Below are 15,147 nucleotides of genomic sequence, written 5' to 3'. Positions count from 1 at the left end.
TGTGCATAACCTTTTACCCAGCTATACTACTAGGTCTATAACCCTACTAAATGAAAGAGGAAAAGAATCTTTATGTACAAAAATACTTACAGAACTTCTTTCCATAGTAGCTCCAAATTGGAAATTAATATATTTCTTCTATTGGGGAATAACTAAACAATTTATAGCATCTGAATGTAATTTTTGTGCCATAAAAATGGCAACAGACACAATTTTGGAGAAAACTAGGAAGACTTCTATGAACTGATGCAAGTCAACAGGCAGTTAATAAGTCTCTAGCCTACTCTATGCCAAGTACTGGGCCAAGTTCTGACTGTCATGAGAAGAAATAGCAGAACAATTTACACAGTGACAACATTATAAAGAAAAACAACTTCAAAAGATTTTATAATTTTGGTCAACACCATGTTAAACTGAGATGAAAGAACTCCTTACAGCACTAATGAACATAAAATGTAGACGTGGTTAATGTGGAGATTTGTTTTGCTAGATTAGGCAGCTATATATTGAGGATTAAATTTTTTTTCTCAAGGAGAGAAGGAAGAGAATGGGAAGTACAGCTTAAATAACATGTATTAAAAGATGTTATTTAGGCTCCTTTTTTGGCTGTGGCTTTCAGGTAGACCAATAATTCTTAAGTTATTTCTTCCTGATTTTCCCCCCTATTTTTTCAGTCTTTTGACTCTGGCATAAAGACAGCACAATTCCAGACTGGATGGAAGAGGAACTTAGAGCCAATTCCCTTCAGTTTTATTATTTTCCTTCTTGGTATACTTTTACAGGTGTGTGTGTGTGTGTGTGTGTGTGTGTGTGTGTGTGTGTGTGTGAGAGAGAGAGAGAGAGAGAGAGAGAGAGAGCGAGCGAGCAAGTGAGCGAGTATTCTGGCCACCTCTAGGTTTTATCACATTTTCTCACATTATAACCTCATTTAATTTCTTCTTCAAAGTCCTTTTTGAGCGCCTCTAAGGCCTGAAACCAATTAATATTTTTCTTGGAAGATTTAGATATAGGTGCCCTGACGTTGACATCTTCCTCTGAGGGTGCTCCTCGATCTTCCTCGTCACTGAAGAAACTTTCTATGGTCCTCACTTTTTTCTCTCTGCTTATCTTGCCTTTCTTTTACTTGCCTTTTAGCTCCTTAAAGTGGGGCACTGTTTCCAGGCTGCAGTATCCCAAGCTTCAGAAGTCCCAGGTGATATGATTTAAGGAGGATCAGGTTCTTCACTTGCCTGCCCTGTTCCCTGGTCTGTAGATGACCCCAGACCTACTTGCTAATCAACCAGCTTTGTGTGTTGTGGTTGTCAGCTCTGATGAGCCTGTGCCCCACCCCCACCTGGGCCCCTGCTACTCAAGCCTACCTCCTGGTTCCCAGCAGGGGGTGAAAAACCCAAGTTCTATCTCAGCACCAGCATAAAGCCCTGTAGTCTCCCCCCTACCAAGGGCTCAGCCCTCTCAGCAGACTGTGAACTTAGTTACAGATGACACTGGTGCTTCATCTGATTCAGAGGCTGTGGGGGTCTCCTTCTCTGGTGAGGCCTTTCTGGGACTGGATCTGTGTCAGGGTGACTGTGGGGTTGGGCTCCACTCCTGTCTCAGCACAGCAGCTCCCTCCTTCTGACCTTCCAAGCCGTTCTTGGTTAGAAGATGATTTCAGTACATTCTTCTGTGGATTTTGCTGCTCCAGGCATTGTCCAGTTTGTTTGCTGCTATTCTCCTTTGTCTGATCTCTTTTCTTCCCTTTCTAGCCTGGTTAGTGGTTTCTGTTGCTTCTCCTCTGGTGTTTCTCCATTTATTTCTTCTTTCTAATGGATGCTGCAAAGCCAATATTGTCTTTGTTTCTAGTTATGTTAGTCTTCACTCATTTTTTCCCTTTACTCTAGTTCCAGGACTTCCTCATATGGCAACATATTCTTAATATGTGATATAAATTCATCTGTCTTTCCCCTCTTCCTCCCCAATACCTTTACCCAGCTGGTTCTTTTTAAATAAGGTACACTCTTCCAGTGTCATATTCTAAGTCTTAGTGATAGTTACGTATTTGTCTCCAAGAGGCAAATGTCTAGGTCATTTTGTTGTTATTCAAGTTCTGTGTATTTGTGTACTGATCTTTGGAGGCCTTGAATTTTGTTAATGACCCCTTGGATTTTTCTACTTATAAACTTGAGGTTTTGTCTACTGCTATTCTTATCTTGTAGCTATGCTCTATATTATTTAGCTTGGTGAATAAAGAGATGTAGTTTTATTCCTTTTCCATTTAAAGCCCTTTTGATTGGATTTGTGCAAAGTACTGTCCATTTAAAATGCAAACAGCTTAGATGTTTAAAGGGGCAGAAAAAACTTCTGTGCATGCAAAAATTATAAAATCTGTGTATATAATTTTTTTTTTCCATCAAAACATTTCAAAAGAAACAAGCTGTTAGGAAGGCCAGATAGATAATCTCTCAGATGATTGGACTGGGAGGAACAGTTTGAGGGCAGAGAAATCATTGAAGCTACAGAGTACCATAATACCCTTAGGTCATTTGTATGTAACCATTTTAGAGCTCAGAAGGTTAACTCACAAAAGAGTATATCGAACAACTGTTTGGAAGCTATGGGGTGATTAAATAAGGACTATAGTTTTCTAGCGACAGAAAGGTGCATTTTGTGAATTTTACCCTCATAAGAAAAAAAGATGATTCGCTTATGACTAAAAGGCTCATGTTCGATGAATTAAGAGTCAACAAATAGAGGGGTGAAATGCCAACTGTGACACAGCTAAGTTAAAAAGTCATCAAGAGCAGTGTAAATAACACAGCAGAAGAGTCAGTTGATGAAAAGGCTTTAAATGCTGTGCTTAGAGCGTTGTAGTTTGAACAGAGTTGAACCCTGCTGCAATGAGTAATTGTTCTACTTCCCATCAGGTACAGAGAGGGAGCAACAGAGGGAGAAAAGAGGCACTGCATCTTCTTGGTTGTAAGAAGAAACTTGGATATGACTGCATAATGCAGAATATTGTTGATTAAGAAGCTTGCTGGATGATTCAAGACAATTCCAAAGAACTCATAGTGGAAAATGTTCTCCACGTCCAGAAAAAAGAGCTGTGGATTCTGAATGCAGATTGAACCATACTGTTTCTACTTTTGTTTTTTCTTTTTTTGAGATATTTCCCTTTTGTTCAGATTCTTCTTTCACAACATGACTAATGTAGAAAAAATAAAAGCAGCAGCAGCTTTCTGGCTACACTGATCAGCAAGCCAAGCTAAGAACCTTCATAGGTCTCTGGATCAAGAAAACTGCTGGTCACTACAACAGCATAATACTTTCTTTTAGCTTCATCAGTTTGGGAGAAGAGGAATAGGTCTGTCCACCAGGGGTGATGTGAGGACTACTACAGCACGGAAGTGTTTTCATGTGGTACTTATTGTTCCTGAAAGGAACAAGGACATCAAGTCTTGCTCCAAAGTTGTGAGCACTTGTGCTTTCCTCAGTCATGTGCCTGCTCAGTAGGTGTCTATGTGTGCCCACTCTTCTCCACTAACACTGTGTGTATATGTAGGAGAGTGTGACTCAGGTTGTGTAGATATCATGATATTTTGATTACTGCTGAGTAAATATGATGTAATAATTAGCTTTGCTTTTGCCTTTTGTCATGGTGACTGATTTTGGGTAAATAAGGACACACCAGTGGGGATTCAAGAAATACCATGGCAAAGTGTAGGAGTGTATAACCTCCACAACTGGTTACTCATGGGACCTTGAGTCTGAGCTGTAGCTCTGATTATCCATCTCTGGAAATATCAGACCTGCCAGTGTGAGGGCAGAAAGGAATAAAAAAGGCATTCTAGAGAGAAAGGAGGTGGCCACGTCTAGGCTGCTGATATACTTACAAAACTTATCAAAGATATTCTTACCAGATTTTATTTGTCTTTTCCTGGACAGTAATCCGTCATTATTTTAGCCTATGATCCTGAAATTAAAATTTCAGTCTCAGACACCATTTTATTAACTAGCATTCACTTCCCAGATCATCTTTTCTCTTTGGAATTTCATGCCTTTGATAGATGTGATGAAAACACTAAGTTTTTTGCCTAAGACTTTCTCATTTTAAACAATACTGAGCCAGAGTCAATATGGGGCAGTGAAAGAAGTACCAGAGTATAGTTCTATTCCTGACAAAGAACGAGAAAGCATTAGATTGAATTCTGACCAGGAAAGAAGTCATAGTGACTTAGACATTAATGGTGACAACATAAGTAACTTTTCACTAAATGATAATTACCTGTTACATCTAAGGGCAGGAAAGGAGTTCATAACCATACAAGTGAGAAAAATAGTTCACAGGCAAAGTGGATAAATCTGATTATATAAAGTTAAAAAGGTTTTTTTACAAACAAAATCAGTGTAGCTAAAATTAGAAGAAAAGCAGAAAAATGGGGGGAAAATCTTTGCAGCATGTTTCTCTGATAAAGGTTCCATTTCTAAAACATATGGAGAGTTGAGTCAAATTTATAAGAATAAAAACCGTTCCCCAATTGATAAATAGTCAAAGGAGATGAAAGTGTAGTTTTCAGAGGAAGAAATCCAAGCAATCAATAGTGATGGGGAAAAATGTCCTAAATCACTCAAAATAATTAGAGAAATACAAACTGGAACAACCTCAAACCCATCACATTGGTTAAAATGACAAAAAGGAAAATAAATACTGGAGGGGTTGTGGGAAAACAGGTATACTAATTTTTTGTTGGTGGAACAGTGAATTGGTCCCACCCTTCTAGAAAGCAATTTGGAACTATACCCTGAAAACAATTAAACTGTGCCTACCTTTTGAGCCCTTGTGCAACTAGATGGTGGAGTGGATAGAGTGTTGGGCCTGAAGTCAAGAAGGTTGCTCTTCTTGAGTTCAAATCCAGCTTCAGACACTTACTAGCTGTGTGACCATGGGCAAGTCACTTAACCTTGTTTGCCTCAGTTTTCTCATTTGTAAAATGAGATGGAGCAGAAGGGTTTCTTGGCAAAGACCAAGAAAACTCCAAATAGGGTCACAAAGAGTCAGACACAAATGAAAAATGACTGAACAACAACAAAACCCTTTGACCCAACAATATCATACCAGGTTTATACTCCAAAGACATCAAAGAAAGATAAAAAGGACTCATAAAAAATGTTTATAGCAGCACTTTTTTGTAGTAGAAAAGAATTGGAAACTGAATGAAGGGGATGGGTTTAGAAAAATGAGTAGAACCTGTGGAACAATATGTCTAACAGCATTATTGTCAAGAAAATCATCTTTAAAAGACTTAGCTCTGATAAAAATAATGACCAACCATAATTCTTAAGAACTTAAGATGAAACACGCTATCCAATTCCAGAAAGCCAGATGATGGACTCAAGAGTGCAAATTGTAGAAGTAGTTCTTGTTTTTCTCTCTCACACACACACAGAGCTAACATGGAAATTTTTTTTGCCTGACTATACATATTTTTAATGGGTTTTGTTTTTTTCTTGTCTTTTTAATGGATAGAAGAGGGGGAGGAAAGGAAAGAATTTGGACTGAAAATGAAATAAATTTAAGTTTTAAAAAATCTTCAGCAATGTTTTCTAGTTTCCTTTTAGCGTTTATATCCACATAAATCACCAATAATAGGTACTACTCGTGTGATTTAACAAGTCTTGGGAGAATTTCTGAAGACATCAGATCTGTCTACTGTTGTTAATTCCATAACTGGCTCCCAGCAGGAAGGTGCCAATCACTACTCATTTCTTCTTCCTCTGACCCTTGCTGGGTGATCTCTTACCTAAAAGAACTTATGAAAACACAGCACCATTCCTTGGAGTACAAGCTACTTCTTCACAATGTCTAGCTCCCTCCTCTTTAGGAAGAATCTCATATTTCAATGATCACTGCTCTTCCCTTCAATTCATAAGTATTTTTTAAGCACCTACTATGTCCAGGTAGTATACTAGGTTTAGAGATGAAAATCTACCTTTTCAGATATTACTAACTTCTTTTCCCTTCTCTTAACCATTTCTTACCAACCACCTAACTTTCCTCCTTAAGTCCTTTATGCCTTTCTCCCCTTTGAGTTTTTTGCCTTTTCCTGCTTCTATTGCTCCTTTTTGGATCCTTCACCTTCTCCTTTTCAGATTCTCTACCTTTTCCCCACATTTTTGGAGGCAAACTTCTCTTCCTCTTTCTACTTCTCATGTTTTCCCAGATTTCCTCTTTCCAAATTTAATCCCTAAGCTTCTTCACAACTCCAAAGCTAATAAAGTCACCTTTACAGTTCCTTGTTTTTCACCCAAACACTTCGTCTTGCTCTTTCTCCCAGGGAGAAGCCAGTCACAGCAGCAAAACACCACCACATTACACGCTTGTCTGCTTTTATTGATCAAAAGCTGCCAACTCAAAGAGAGACAACCAGAGGGGAACAGCAAAGTTGACCAATTTAGACCTAAAGGTTTGCTTTTGCCTCCAATATTTTTAATTGCATTTAATGATTTTTTTGGTTAGTCTTTCCAAGTAATTCTATCATCTGGAATATTTCAAATAAAATTTTCAATCAATCTCTATTTTATATAGTATCAATCTCTCAATTTCATGTATTTTAGATAAAGTATCTTTATATAACTTGATGGATTTTAGTCTTTCAAACATTAAGACTATTGTTTCTCCTTTTCTCAAAGAAATATTCTAAACTTATTCTACCATTAGTTTTAGTGTTCTATACTGCCAAATTCATTTTTTTTTTTTTGGCGGGGCAATGGGGGTTAAGTGACTTGCCCAGGGTCATACAGCTAGTAAGTGTCAAGTGTCTGAGGCTGGATTTGAACTCAGGTACTCCTGAATCTAGGGCCGGTGTTTTATCCACTGCGCCACCTAGCTGCCCATCAATTCATTTTTTAAAATGCAAAGTCCAGGAGGCAAAGCCAAGATAGTACAATGAGATCCTCTCCACAAACACCTCCAAAATCTTGAGGAAAACATCCAGAAAAGTGAATAATTTACCCAGCACAGCCTAGCAAAGAAAGACTATGTCAAGACTTCTAATTTAGAGAGAATACTCATGAGGGACATGTTCAAGTATTTCAGGTGTTTTCATGGAGAAGAAGGATTAAACTTGTTTCGTTTAATCTCCAAAGGGCAGAACTAGAGAAAATGTGTGAAAGTGGCCAAAAAGCAAATTTGGAACTGACAAACTTTCTAACTACTAGAGGTGTCCCAAAGTGGAATGGGCTGATTTAGAAAGCAGGTTCTCAGGGCAGCTAGGCGGTGCAGTGGATAGAGCATCGGCCCTGGATTCAGGAGGACCTGAGTTTAAGTCAGGCCTCAGACACTTTATACTTAATAGCTGTGTGACCCTGGGCAAGTCACTTAACCCTCTCCCCCCCACCCAAAACAAACAAACAAACAAAAACAACAACAATGAAAGTAGGTTCTCTGAGGTCTCCAAGCTGGATGACTATGTAGGTTACAGCAGAGATTCTTTTTCAGGTATAGGTTGGACAAGATGGAACTCCCTTCTAATTCTCAAATTCCGAGTCTGTGAAATTAGTAGAGTAACACATATAGAAGAACTGGACACCAATCTAACTAAAAATCAACATTTATGAAAACAGTATGTTATACTGAAAAATTCTGAGGTTTTTCCCTGCCAAACATTTGAAAGTTACCACAAGAGTCAACCAATTTCTATCCTAAAAACCTTAGTTTAATAGAACACATACACAAAAGACCGATTACCTTTGATTCTTTGTGCTTCTTTTTTCTGGTTTTGTTTTTTACCTTAATACCATTAGTCTAGAAAAAGAAAAAAATTATCAGTTGATATACATTCAGGAAATAGCATTTTGGAGTACTGGATCCAATAATATACCCCCTCAAGTAATAAATATAGATATATAACTTAATGAATTATCCTTATAATGACTGTATTTTATGTGTTCCATGAAATCTATTTCTTTTTTTTTGAGGGGCAATAAGGGTTAAGTGAATTGCCCAGGGTCACACAGCTAGTACATGTCAAGTGTCTGAGGCCAGATTTGAACTCGGGTCCTCCTGAATCCAAGGCTGGTGCTTTATCCACTGTGCCAACTAGCTGCCCCTCATGAAATCTATTTCTTGAAGTGAAATTTTATAGACACCAGATTCTGGATGCTAGATCAAGCACCGGTTTCAATGGATTATCAGTTAGCCTGGTATGGTGGGAAAAGCCTTGACTTTGAAAACCTGGATTGAAGTAAAAACTCCTCTACTAATTGGTTATGTGACATGGGCCAAATTACTTCATCTATCTCAATATTTGTTTCTTCATCTGTAAAAAAGGGGTGATGATACTTTTAGTTCTTACCTGTGAGGAAATGTTCTGTAAAATGAATTTTGGAGGGAAGGCATTTTATGGTTAAAAATGAATAATATTATAGGGTTTCTCCTCAAATCCTTTAGTAGTTAATTCACAGTAATAAAAATAATTAAAAATTTTGCTAAAAATCATTCTTCTAAAATCAAAATATATACTTTTGTGCCTTCATCAGCAAGACAAGGGATTATTATTTTTTTTTTTTTTGCGGGGCAATGAGGGTTAAGTGACTTGCCCAGGGTCATACAGCAAGTAAGCATCAAGTGTCTGAGGCCACATTTGAACTAAGGTCCTCCTGAATCCAGGGCTGGTGCTTTATCCACTGTGCACCTAGCTGCCCCTCTAGGAATTATATTTTTAACACAAAATTATAATATTTCACAAGGCCAGGTCATATGTAATTTAAAGTAATTGTTCAGTCATTAGATAACTGGCTATATGATTAATACTTTTACATTCTTTTATGATCTCATAAGTAATGCCACATTTACAATTTAACATGTTTCTTTGTTTTTTGTCTTTGAAAACTTCATTCAGAAAACATTATCTTTCTTTATCTACATACATAATTAAAATTATTTGCCAAAACAGAGAAAATAGCTCTTTGAGCTACTAAAAAAATACAATTCTGGAGTGAACATTCCAGATTCAACCGAGTCAAACTAAATTGCAGGGGTAACTAAGAAGAAACCCACTTTGTGTTCCAAAATCCTCATAAGGCAAAACAGCAGAACTTAAATGTTTTAAGAAAAACAAAGATCATCTACACTGTATTGTCATGTCAGCATGTTAATTATCCATTTCCAGCTAAAGTTAAATGTGCTGAGATCCTGAAGGCCCTATTCGAAAAAACCCAAGAATGGACATTATGTAGCATTATGCAGTTAATTGTTGATTATGTGCTCTGAGTTCAACAGAAAAGTAGAGCTGTTTTCTACAATAGAAAGGGAAAAGTGAAGGGTAATATATCCAAAGGATAACACAAAAATAATTTTAATTTGGTTTTGGAAAAAAAAATTCCAGTGGAAAGCACTCATAAACATGCCTCGTTCTTTGTTCTATCCTACTTTTCTCCTGACCTTACCAGTTGTCTAAGGCCTGGCTTGGCAGAAAGGAAATGCCATAAATCATTATCAGATGACTAAAAAACCAAAACCCAAAACCCAACAACCAAAAACAACAACAATAATAAAACAACCACATGTAAGGCAACTGCAGAAAATAAGAAGTGACAACTTTTTGCATCTCTCTTGGGGGGGGGGGTGCGGGGAAATCACCTATGATTTCACTGGAATAGAGAACTCTCTCCACTAATAAAGACTGGCTCTTAATGTGTAATTTAAAGTCTTAAAGATGGGACTCTTTATCTTTATTTTGTATCACAAACCCCTTTGGTAGTCTGGTAAAGCCTACTGACACCACCCCCCCTTCTCAGAATATTTTGAAATGCTTAAAATAAAATGCATAGGATTACAAAGGAAACCAATCATACTAAAAATATCATGAAAATATTTTTCCCATCCAAGTTTAGTCTCCTGAAATCTATCCATGTACCACTTGAGATTACAGAGTGAGAATTCCTTTCTTTGAGGGTTACTTGGAGAATGGGGAAAAGTCAGTTGAAATATACAGGGTCACACAGATAGTGCATATCAGAAATAAGACTTGAACCCATGTATCTTCACTCCAAGGCTAATCTTCAAGTCACTAAACAACATTGCCTTTCAAATACATATTTAACATAGGTAATTGTAAAATATCTTTTTCACTGAAAGATTCATGAAAAATTAGCATATATTATTAACAACAATATGAAAGATTACTCCTACTCATTAAAAGAAGAAATGCAAATAAAAACAATTCTGAGATTTCATATTACACCTAAAAAACTGGAATAGTCAATGCTAAAACGGGTGTAGAAGATAGGCATATAAATATATTGTTCATGGAGTTGTGAATTGGAACAACCATCCTGGAAAGCAATTTGGGATTATGCTAAGAAAATGAGCTCAAACCTTCTACCCAGAGATTCCACTGCTAGCCATATACCCCAAAGAAGTAAAAAACCAGAAGGGTCCCATATATATCCAATATTCATGCCACTTTCTATAGGAGCAAAAGGATTGAATATGATTTGAATATAATAGAATGAATATGACAAACTAAGAGAGGAATGGAAAGGCTTAAATAAACCTAACCAAAGTGAAGAACCAGAGAAACAATTCACATAATGACTAAAATAATGTAAATGGAAAGAACAACAAAAACATTAAAACAACTTTAAGGAGTATTTAATGGTTCAACGTCAAGGTGGCAGGCAGTCTCCAATAGAGTACCCCAGAGAGCTTGGGTTAACAATTTGATCATGGTTTGGATAAAGGAACAGATGGCATGCCCATCAAATCTGCAGATGATACAAAACTGAGAGGGACATCAAACACAATGGACGATAAAGTCAGGAACCAAAAAGATCATGAGAAACTTGAGCATTGGGCTTAATATAATAAGATGAAATTCAATAGTGATAAATATAAAATTATAATTGAATACAAAAAGATCTGTGTATTTTAGTGAACCGAAGACTCAATTTGATTCAGAAGTGTTATGTGGCAGACAAAAAAAAATAATAATGGGATCTTGACAGAGATACTGGAGTGGTTTCCTTTCCCAACTCAATTTTATAGTGTCTGAAGCCAGATCTGAACTCATGAAGAAGAGTTTTCCTGATTCTAGGCCCAGCACTCTATCCACTGTGTCATTTAGCTGCTCTAAGAAAACCCCATTTAGAGTCGTGAAGAATCAGACATGACTGGGAAAAAAAGAAACAACTTTATTATTATTTTTTTGTTTGTTTTTTTGTGGGGCAATGAGGGTTTAAGTGACTTGCCCAGGGTCACACAGCTAGTAAGTGTCAAATGCCTGAGGCCACATTTGAACTCAGGTCTTTGTGAATCCAGAGCCAGTGTTTTATCCACTGTGCCACCTAGTTGCCCCAAAAGAAACAACTAATGGGATCTTTTGCATATAAGTGGTGCAGTGGACAGAATCAGGAAGACTCATATTCATGAATTCAAATTTGGCCTCAGACACTAACTAGCTATGTGACTCTGGGCAAGTTACCCAACCCTGTTTGCCTCAGTTTCATCATCTGTAAAATGACCTGGAGAAGGAAATGGCAAACCATCTTTACCAAGAAAACCCCAAAATGGGATCAAGAAGAGCTAAACATGACTAAAACAACTGAATAACAACAATGGAATCTTGGGCTTCATTAAGAGAGACATAACTTTCAGGAATAGCTAAGTGAGAGTTCCATTCTACTCCTCCCTGGAGTATTAGGTTCAGTTTCTAGGATGTCACAGTTTATAGACATGATAAGCTAAAGACTACTGAGAGGAGAGAATCCAGGATGGGGAAGAACTTCAGATCTATGTCATATAAGACTGATTAAAGCAAAAAGGCATGTTAAATTTGGAGAAGAGAAGAGATCAGGTACAGCAGAGATTTCAAACACAAAGCCCAACCTGCAACACTCCAGAGTGTGAGACAAAACAGATTAAAATGTAGCTTGGGTTATATTGAACAAAATACAAGTTTTCTAAGTCGATTTGTAGCCTCCAGTGTCCTTATGTAGAGTTGAGTAGAACGGTTTCCATTTCAATAAAATACCCCAGATGCAGGGGAGCAAATAAGCTTGTTCTGTTTAGCCCAAGAGAACAGAACTAGGAAAAATGATTAGAAGTTGCCCATAGGCAAATTCAGGGTAGATATTTCTCAACTATCTAACAATCAGAACAGTCCACAAGTGGAACGGGCTATCTCAACACATGGAAAGTTCCTAATTAGAGGTCTTTAAGTACAGGCTGGATGACCATTTATAGGGCATGTTATAGAGGCATGGGTTGGACCAGACGGCCATATAAGATCTTTCCAGCTATAAAATTCGTTAATTCTGTGATTATGTAGTAGCAAAGAAAAAGAGACAAAATACATGCCTATGGATTAAAGAATGGCTAAACAAATCATGGTACCTGAATTCAGAGTAGCATGTGAAGACACAGAAACTGATGCAAAGTGAAGTAGATAGGACCAAAAAAATGATATAAATAATGACAACAATGCAAATAAGAACAATAATAATATAAACAAATGATGTATAAATGATGATTAAATTTGGCTCTGTAGAAGAGACGATAAAATGTATTTCTTTCTTGCCTATGGAGGTGGGAGACTATATAGATATGGAACACTGCATATAGTCTGTTTATGATAATGTGTTGATTAGTTTGGGGGAACCAATTTTTTTTTCTTTTTTAAATTCTTTGTTACCAGGTATGGCTTGCTAGAGAGGGGGTAAGGAATGGGTACAATCAGAAATAAAGGTTAAGCAAGAAGAAAAGATATTAATTAAAACTTAAAAAACTTTTTACTGAAATATTAGGGAACTAGGATACATTATAAAATGAAATATGAATATAGCAAAACAATAACTTACTGAAATATCTTCATTCTCTTGTTTCTTTAATATAGTACAAGGGCCATCTATTGAAAGATAAATAATTATATACATGTTTACAAGGCATACTAAAACCACTGGGGAAATTATCCCAGATGTGAAATGAAGGAACGCAATATTATACTACTAATAGTCTTTATGCAACTTTGGATCAAAAAAAACCCCCAAAGCAAAATTGCTAGAGCAAAATTTGATTAAATAGCAAATTAAATGGAGAAGAATATATTTATTATAGAACCACTGAATACACTATTTTAGTTCTTCTGGTGTATTTGTTAAAACAGGATTTGAAAACATACTTTCCTGGTCGATTACTGTTTGGTGTTCCTTGCTGTAAACAGAAACACCTACAGTCAAAGGCATTCCATTTTTTATTCCAGATGATGCCATAGAGGGTGACTTACTTGGGTTAAATTCTGTCTTTGTTCTTATGTGACATAATCATCTGCTTTTCTCAGCTCAGTCACTTCAGTAGAATTTTATGATATTAGCAGTCCAATTTAGGCTATCTATTTTGGGTATCAATTTGAAAATTACTTCCCAAGCATGAAAAAATTGCTTTAGAAAAATTAAGTCATTTTACTTTGTGTGAGACTCTTAATGAGGAAACTCCTCACCAGAGAACCAATATTTTACAATGGAGTGAAACAACCTGATTTTTGGAACATTTTGTAGTTTTCTCTTCCCTGACCCAACTCTAATTTTTGCCTCTTAAAATAAGATAGCAAGAAAAAGTTTCATTTCTTGAGGCATGTGTACACACATAATTACATATAAATAGGCATGAAGGAATGAGGAAATTTAAGCACAGAATAATTTGGTGACTTGTTCAATATTACATAGCTGGTTAGTGGCAGAGCTTAGACTAGAAAATCCAGGCTTCCTGTTTTCCAAATTGTATTTTTGAATACAAGACTGTCACTTGTATTAATAGGTTTTAATTGAAATGAATACCAGATGGCATATAAAAATTAACATTATACTATTCTTATGCTAAAAAGTACCATTCTGCCTTTGATACGCATTAACTGATACTAAATAAGTCACATATTTTCTTGAGTTTTATATATGATACTTTATTTGAACAGGTCCTGCCTCTTTCACCTTAAGTAATATACACTTTTTCATAATGAGTATCAATCTAAGTGATTACATTAACTTATACATACAAAAAAGCCTTTAAAATGGCTAAACCTCAAAATTTACAAAAGTCCTCAAAAACTGATCTAAATACTAAAATACTTTAAGAAAATGAACTGTCATTAACATTGGACTCATTCTAACACTTGTGAAGGACAAAATCCCTCTATAATTTAGTAAAGTCTTTGAGACTTTATACATTCATTGTTTGGGGGGACATCCTGATGATGAACCTCTCCATACTTAGGGTAGTCTTCAGACAACAAATATATGGTTCATTTCCAAGCTTTATCTCAAAGCCTCTTTAGCCTGGTAGAACTTGACAGAGCTTGTGCTCTCATATCACAGCCTTCATCCCATAAGATAGAGGTGGGAACACCTTAGTAGAAAGTCCTAAGATACACATATAGTTAAAAATATAATTTTACTATTTTTCCTGGGCAAATAAGAATAAGGAAGGGTCAGTAACTAAACTGAATTTTCATTTTTCATAGACCTGATTTACCCAAACAATAGTAAATTTCAAATAAAACCTCATTATTCTATCTGAATATATGGTTCTTAGTTCCTCCAACATAAAGTTGATAATATTTTTGTTCTATTTCTGAAATAAAATATTTCAAATAAATGATGAGATTATTACAGTTGGAAAATTCAAGTTCATTACTTCCAAGAATTACCTAAGGTTAGGCAGAATAAAAGACAAAATAAAAAGCTCAGGTGAATGTATTATACTGTTGCTATTACATACCCATTATATCAAAGAATTCATCTAAAGCATTATGCAGTGCTGGAAACTTCTCTCTATTATCTTCTAATAGCCATATTATGTAGCGAGCTTCCTTCAATGATCCTGGATTACTGAAATATTCAACCATCTTTTTCTCTTCACAACTGCTTATTATGTGGTCTAGTTTATGACCATATTTCTCACTCCAGAGAACAGTTACAAGTTTAAAATCAAGCTTTTTAACACAATCACCATAACGAGAAAAAAACATCCTTGTAGCATCCAAACCTGAAATAAAAACAATCCTTGATCAAAATACAATTTCTTATTAAGGATTTATATCTCTCTTAAATTCCTACTAATGTGAAAAAAAATATCCATTTTACCTTTGCTGTGAAGTTCAACTTTGCTTAAGAAAGCAA

At 36.1% G+C, this 15,147-nt stretch overlaps 1 protein-coding gene across 5 annotated transcripts in view; it reads right to left on the bottom strand.

Annotated features, from left to right (window-relative positions):
- Nucleotides 1-15,147, bottom strand: part of TTC3 (tetratricopeptide repeat domain 3) — a 186,470-nt gene that overhangs the window by 67,362 nt on the left and 103,961 nt on the right. For all 5 annotated transcript variants that reach the window (XM_043994921.1, XM_043994916.1, XM_043994917.1 and 2 more), the window contains 3 exons: nt 14,747-15,013; nt 12,835-12,881; nt 7,724-7,780 (listed from right to left, as the gene is read on the bottom strand). In XM_043994921.1, the coding sequence (XP_043850856.1) occupies nt 7,724-7,780; nt 12,835-12,881; nt 14,747-15,013 (371 nt within the window). The remainder of the gene's footprint in view (nt 1-7,723; nt 7,781-12,834; nt 12,882-14,746; nt 15,014-15,147) is intronic.

This window comes from Dromiciops gliroides, chromosome 3 (genome assembly GCF_019393635.1).
Source record: "Dromiciops gliroides isolate mDroGli1 chromosome 3, mDroGli1.pri, whole genome shotgun sequence".
Taxonomy (NCBI): Eukaryota; Metazoa; Chordata; class Mammalia; order Microbiotheria; family Microbiotheriidae; genus Dromiciops; species Dromiciops gliroides.
Note: the sequence above shows the minus strand (reverse complement) of the source record. Positions and strands in the feature narration are given on the sequence as shown.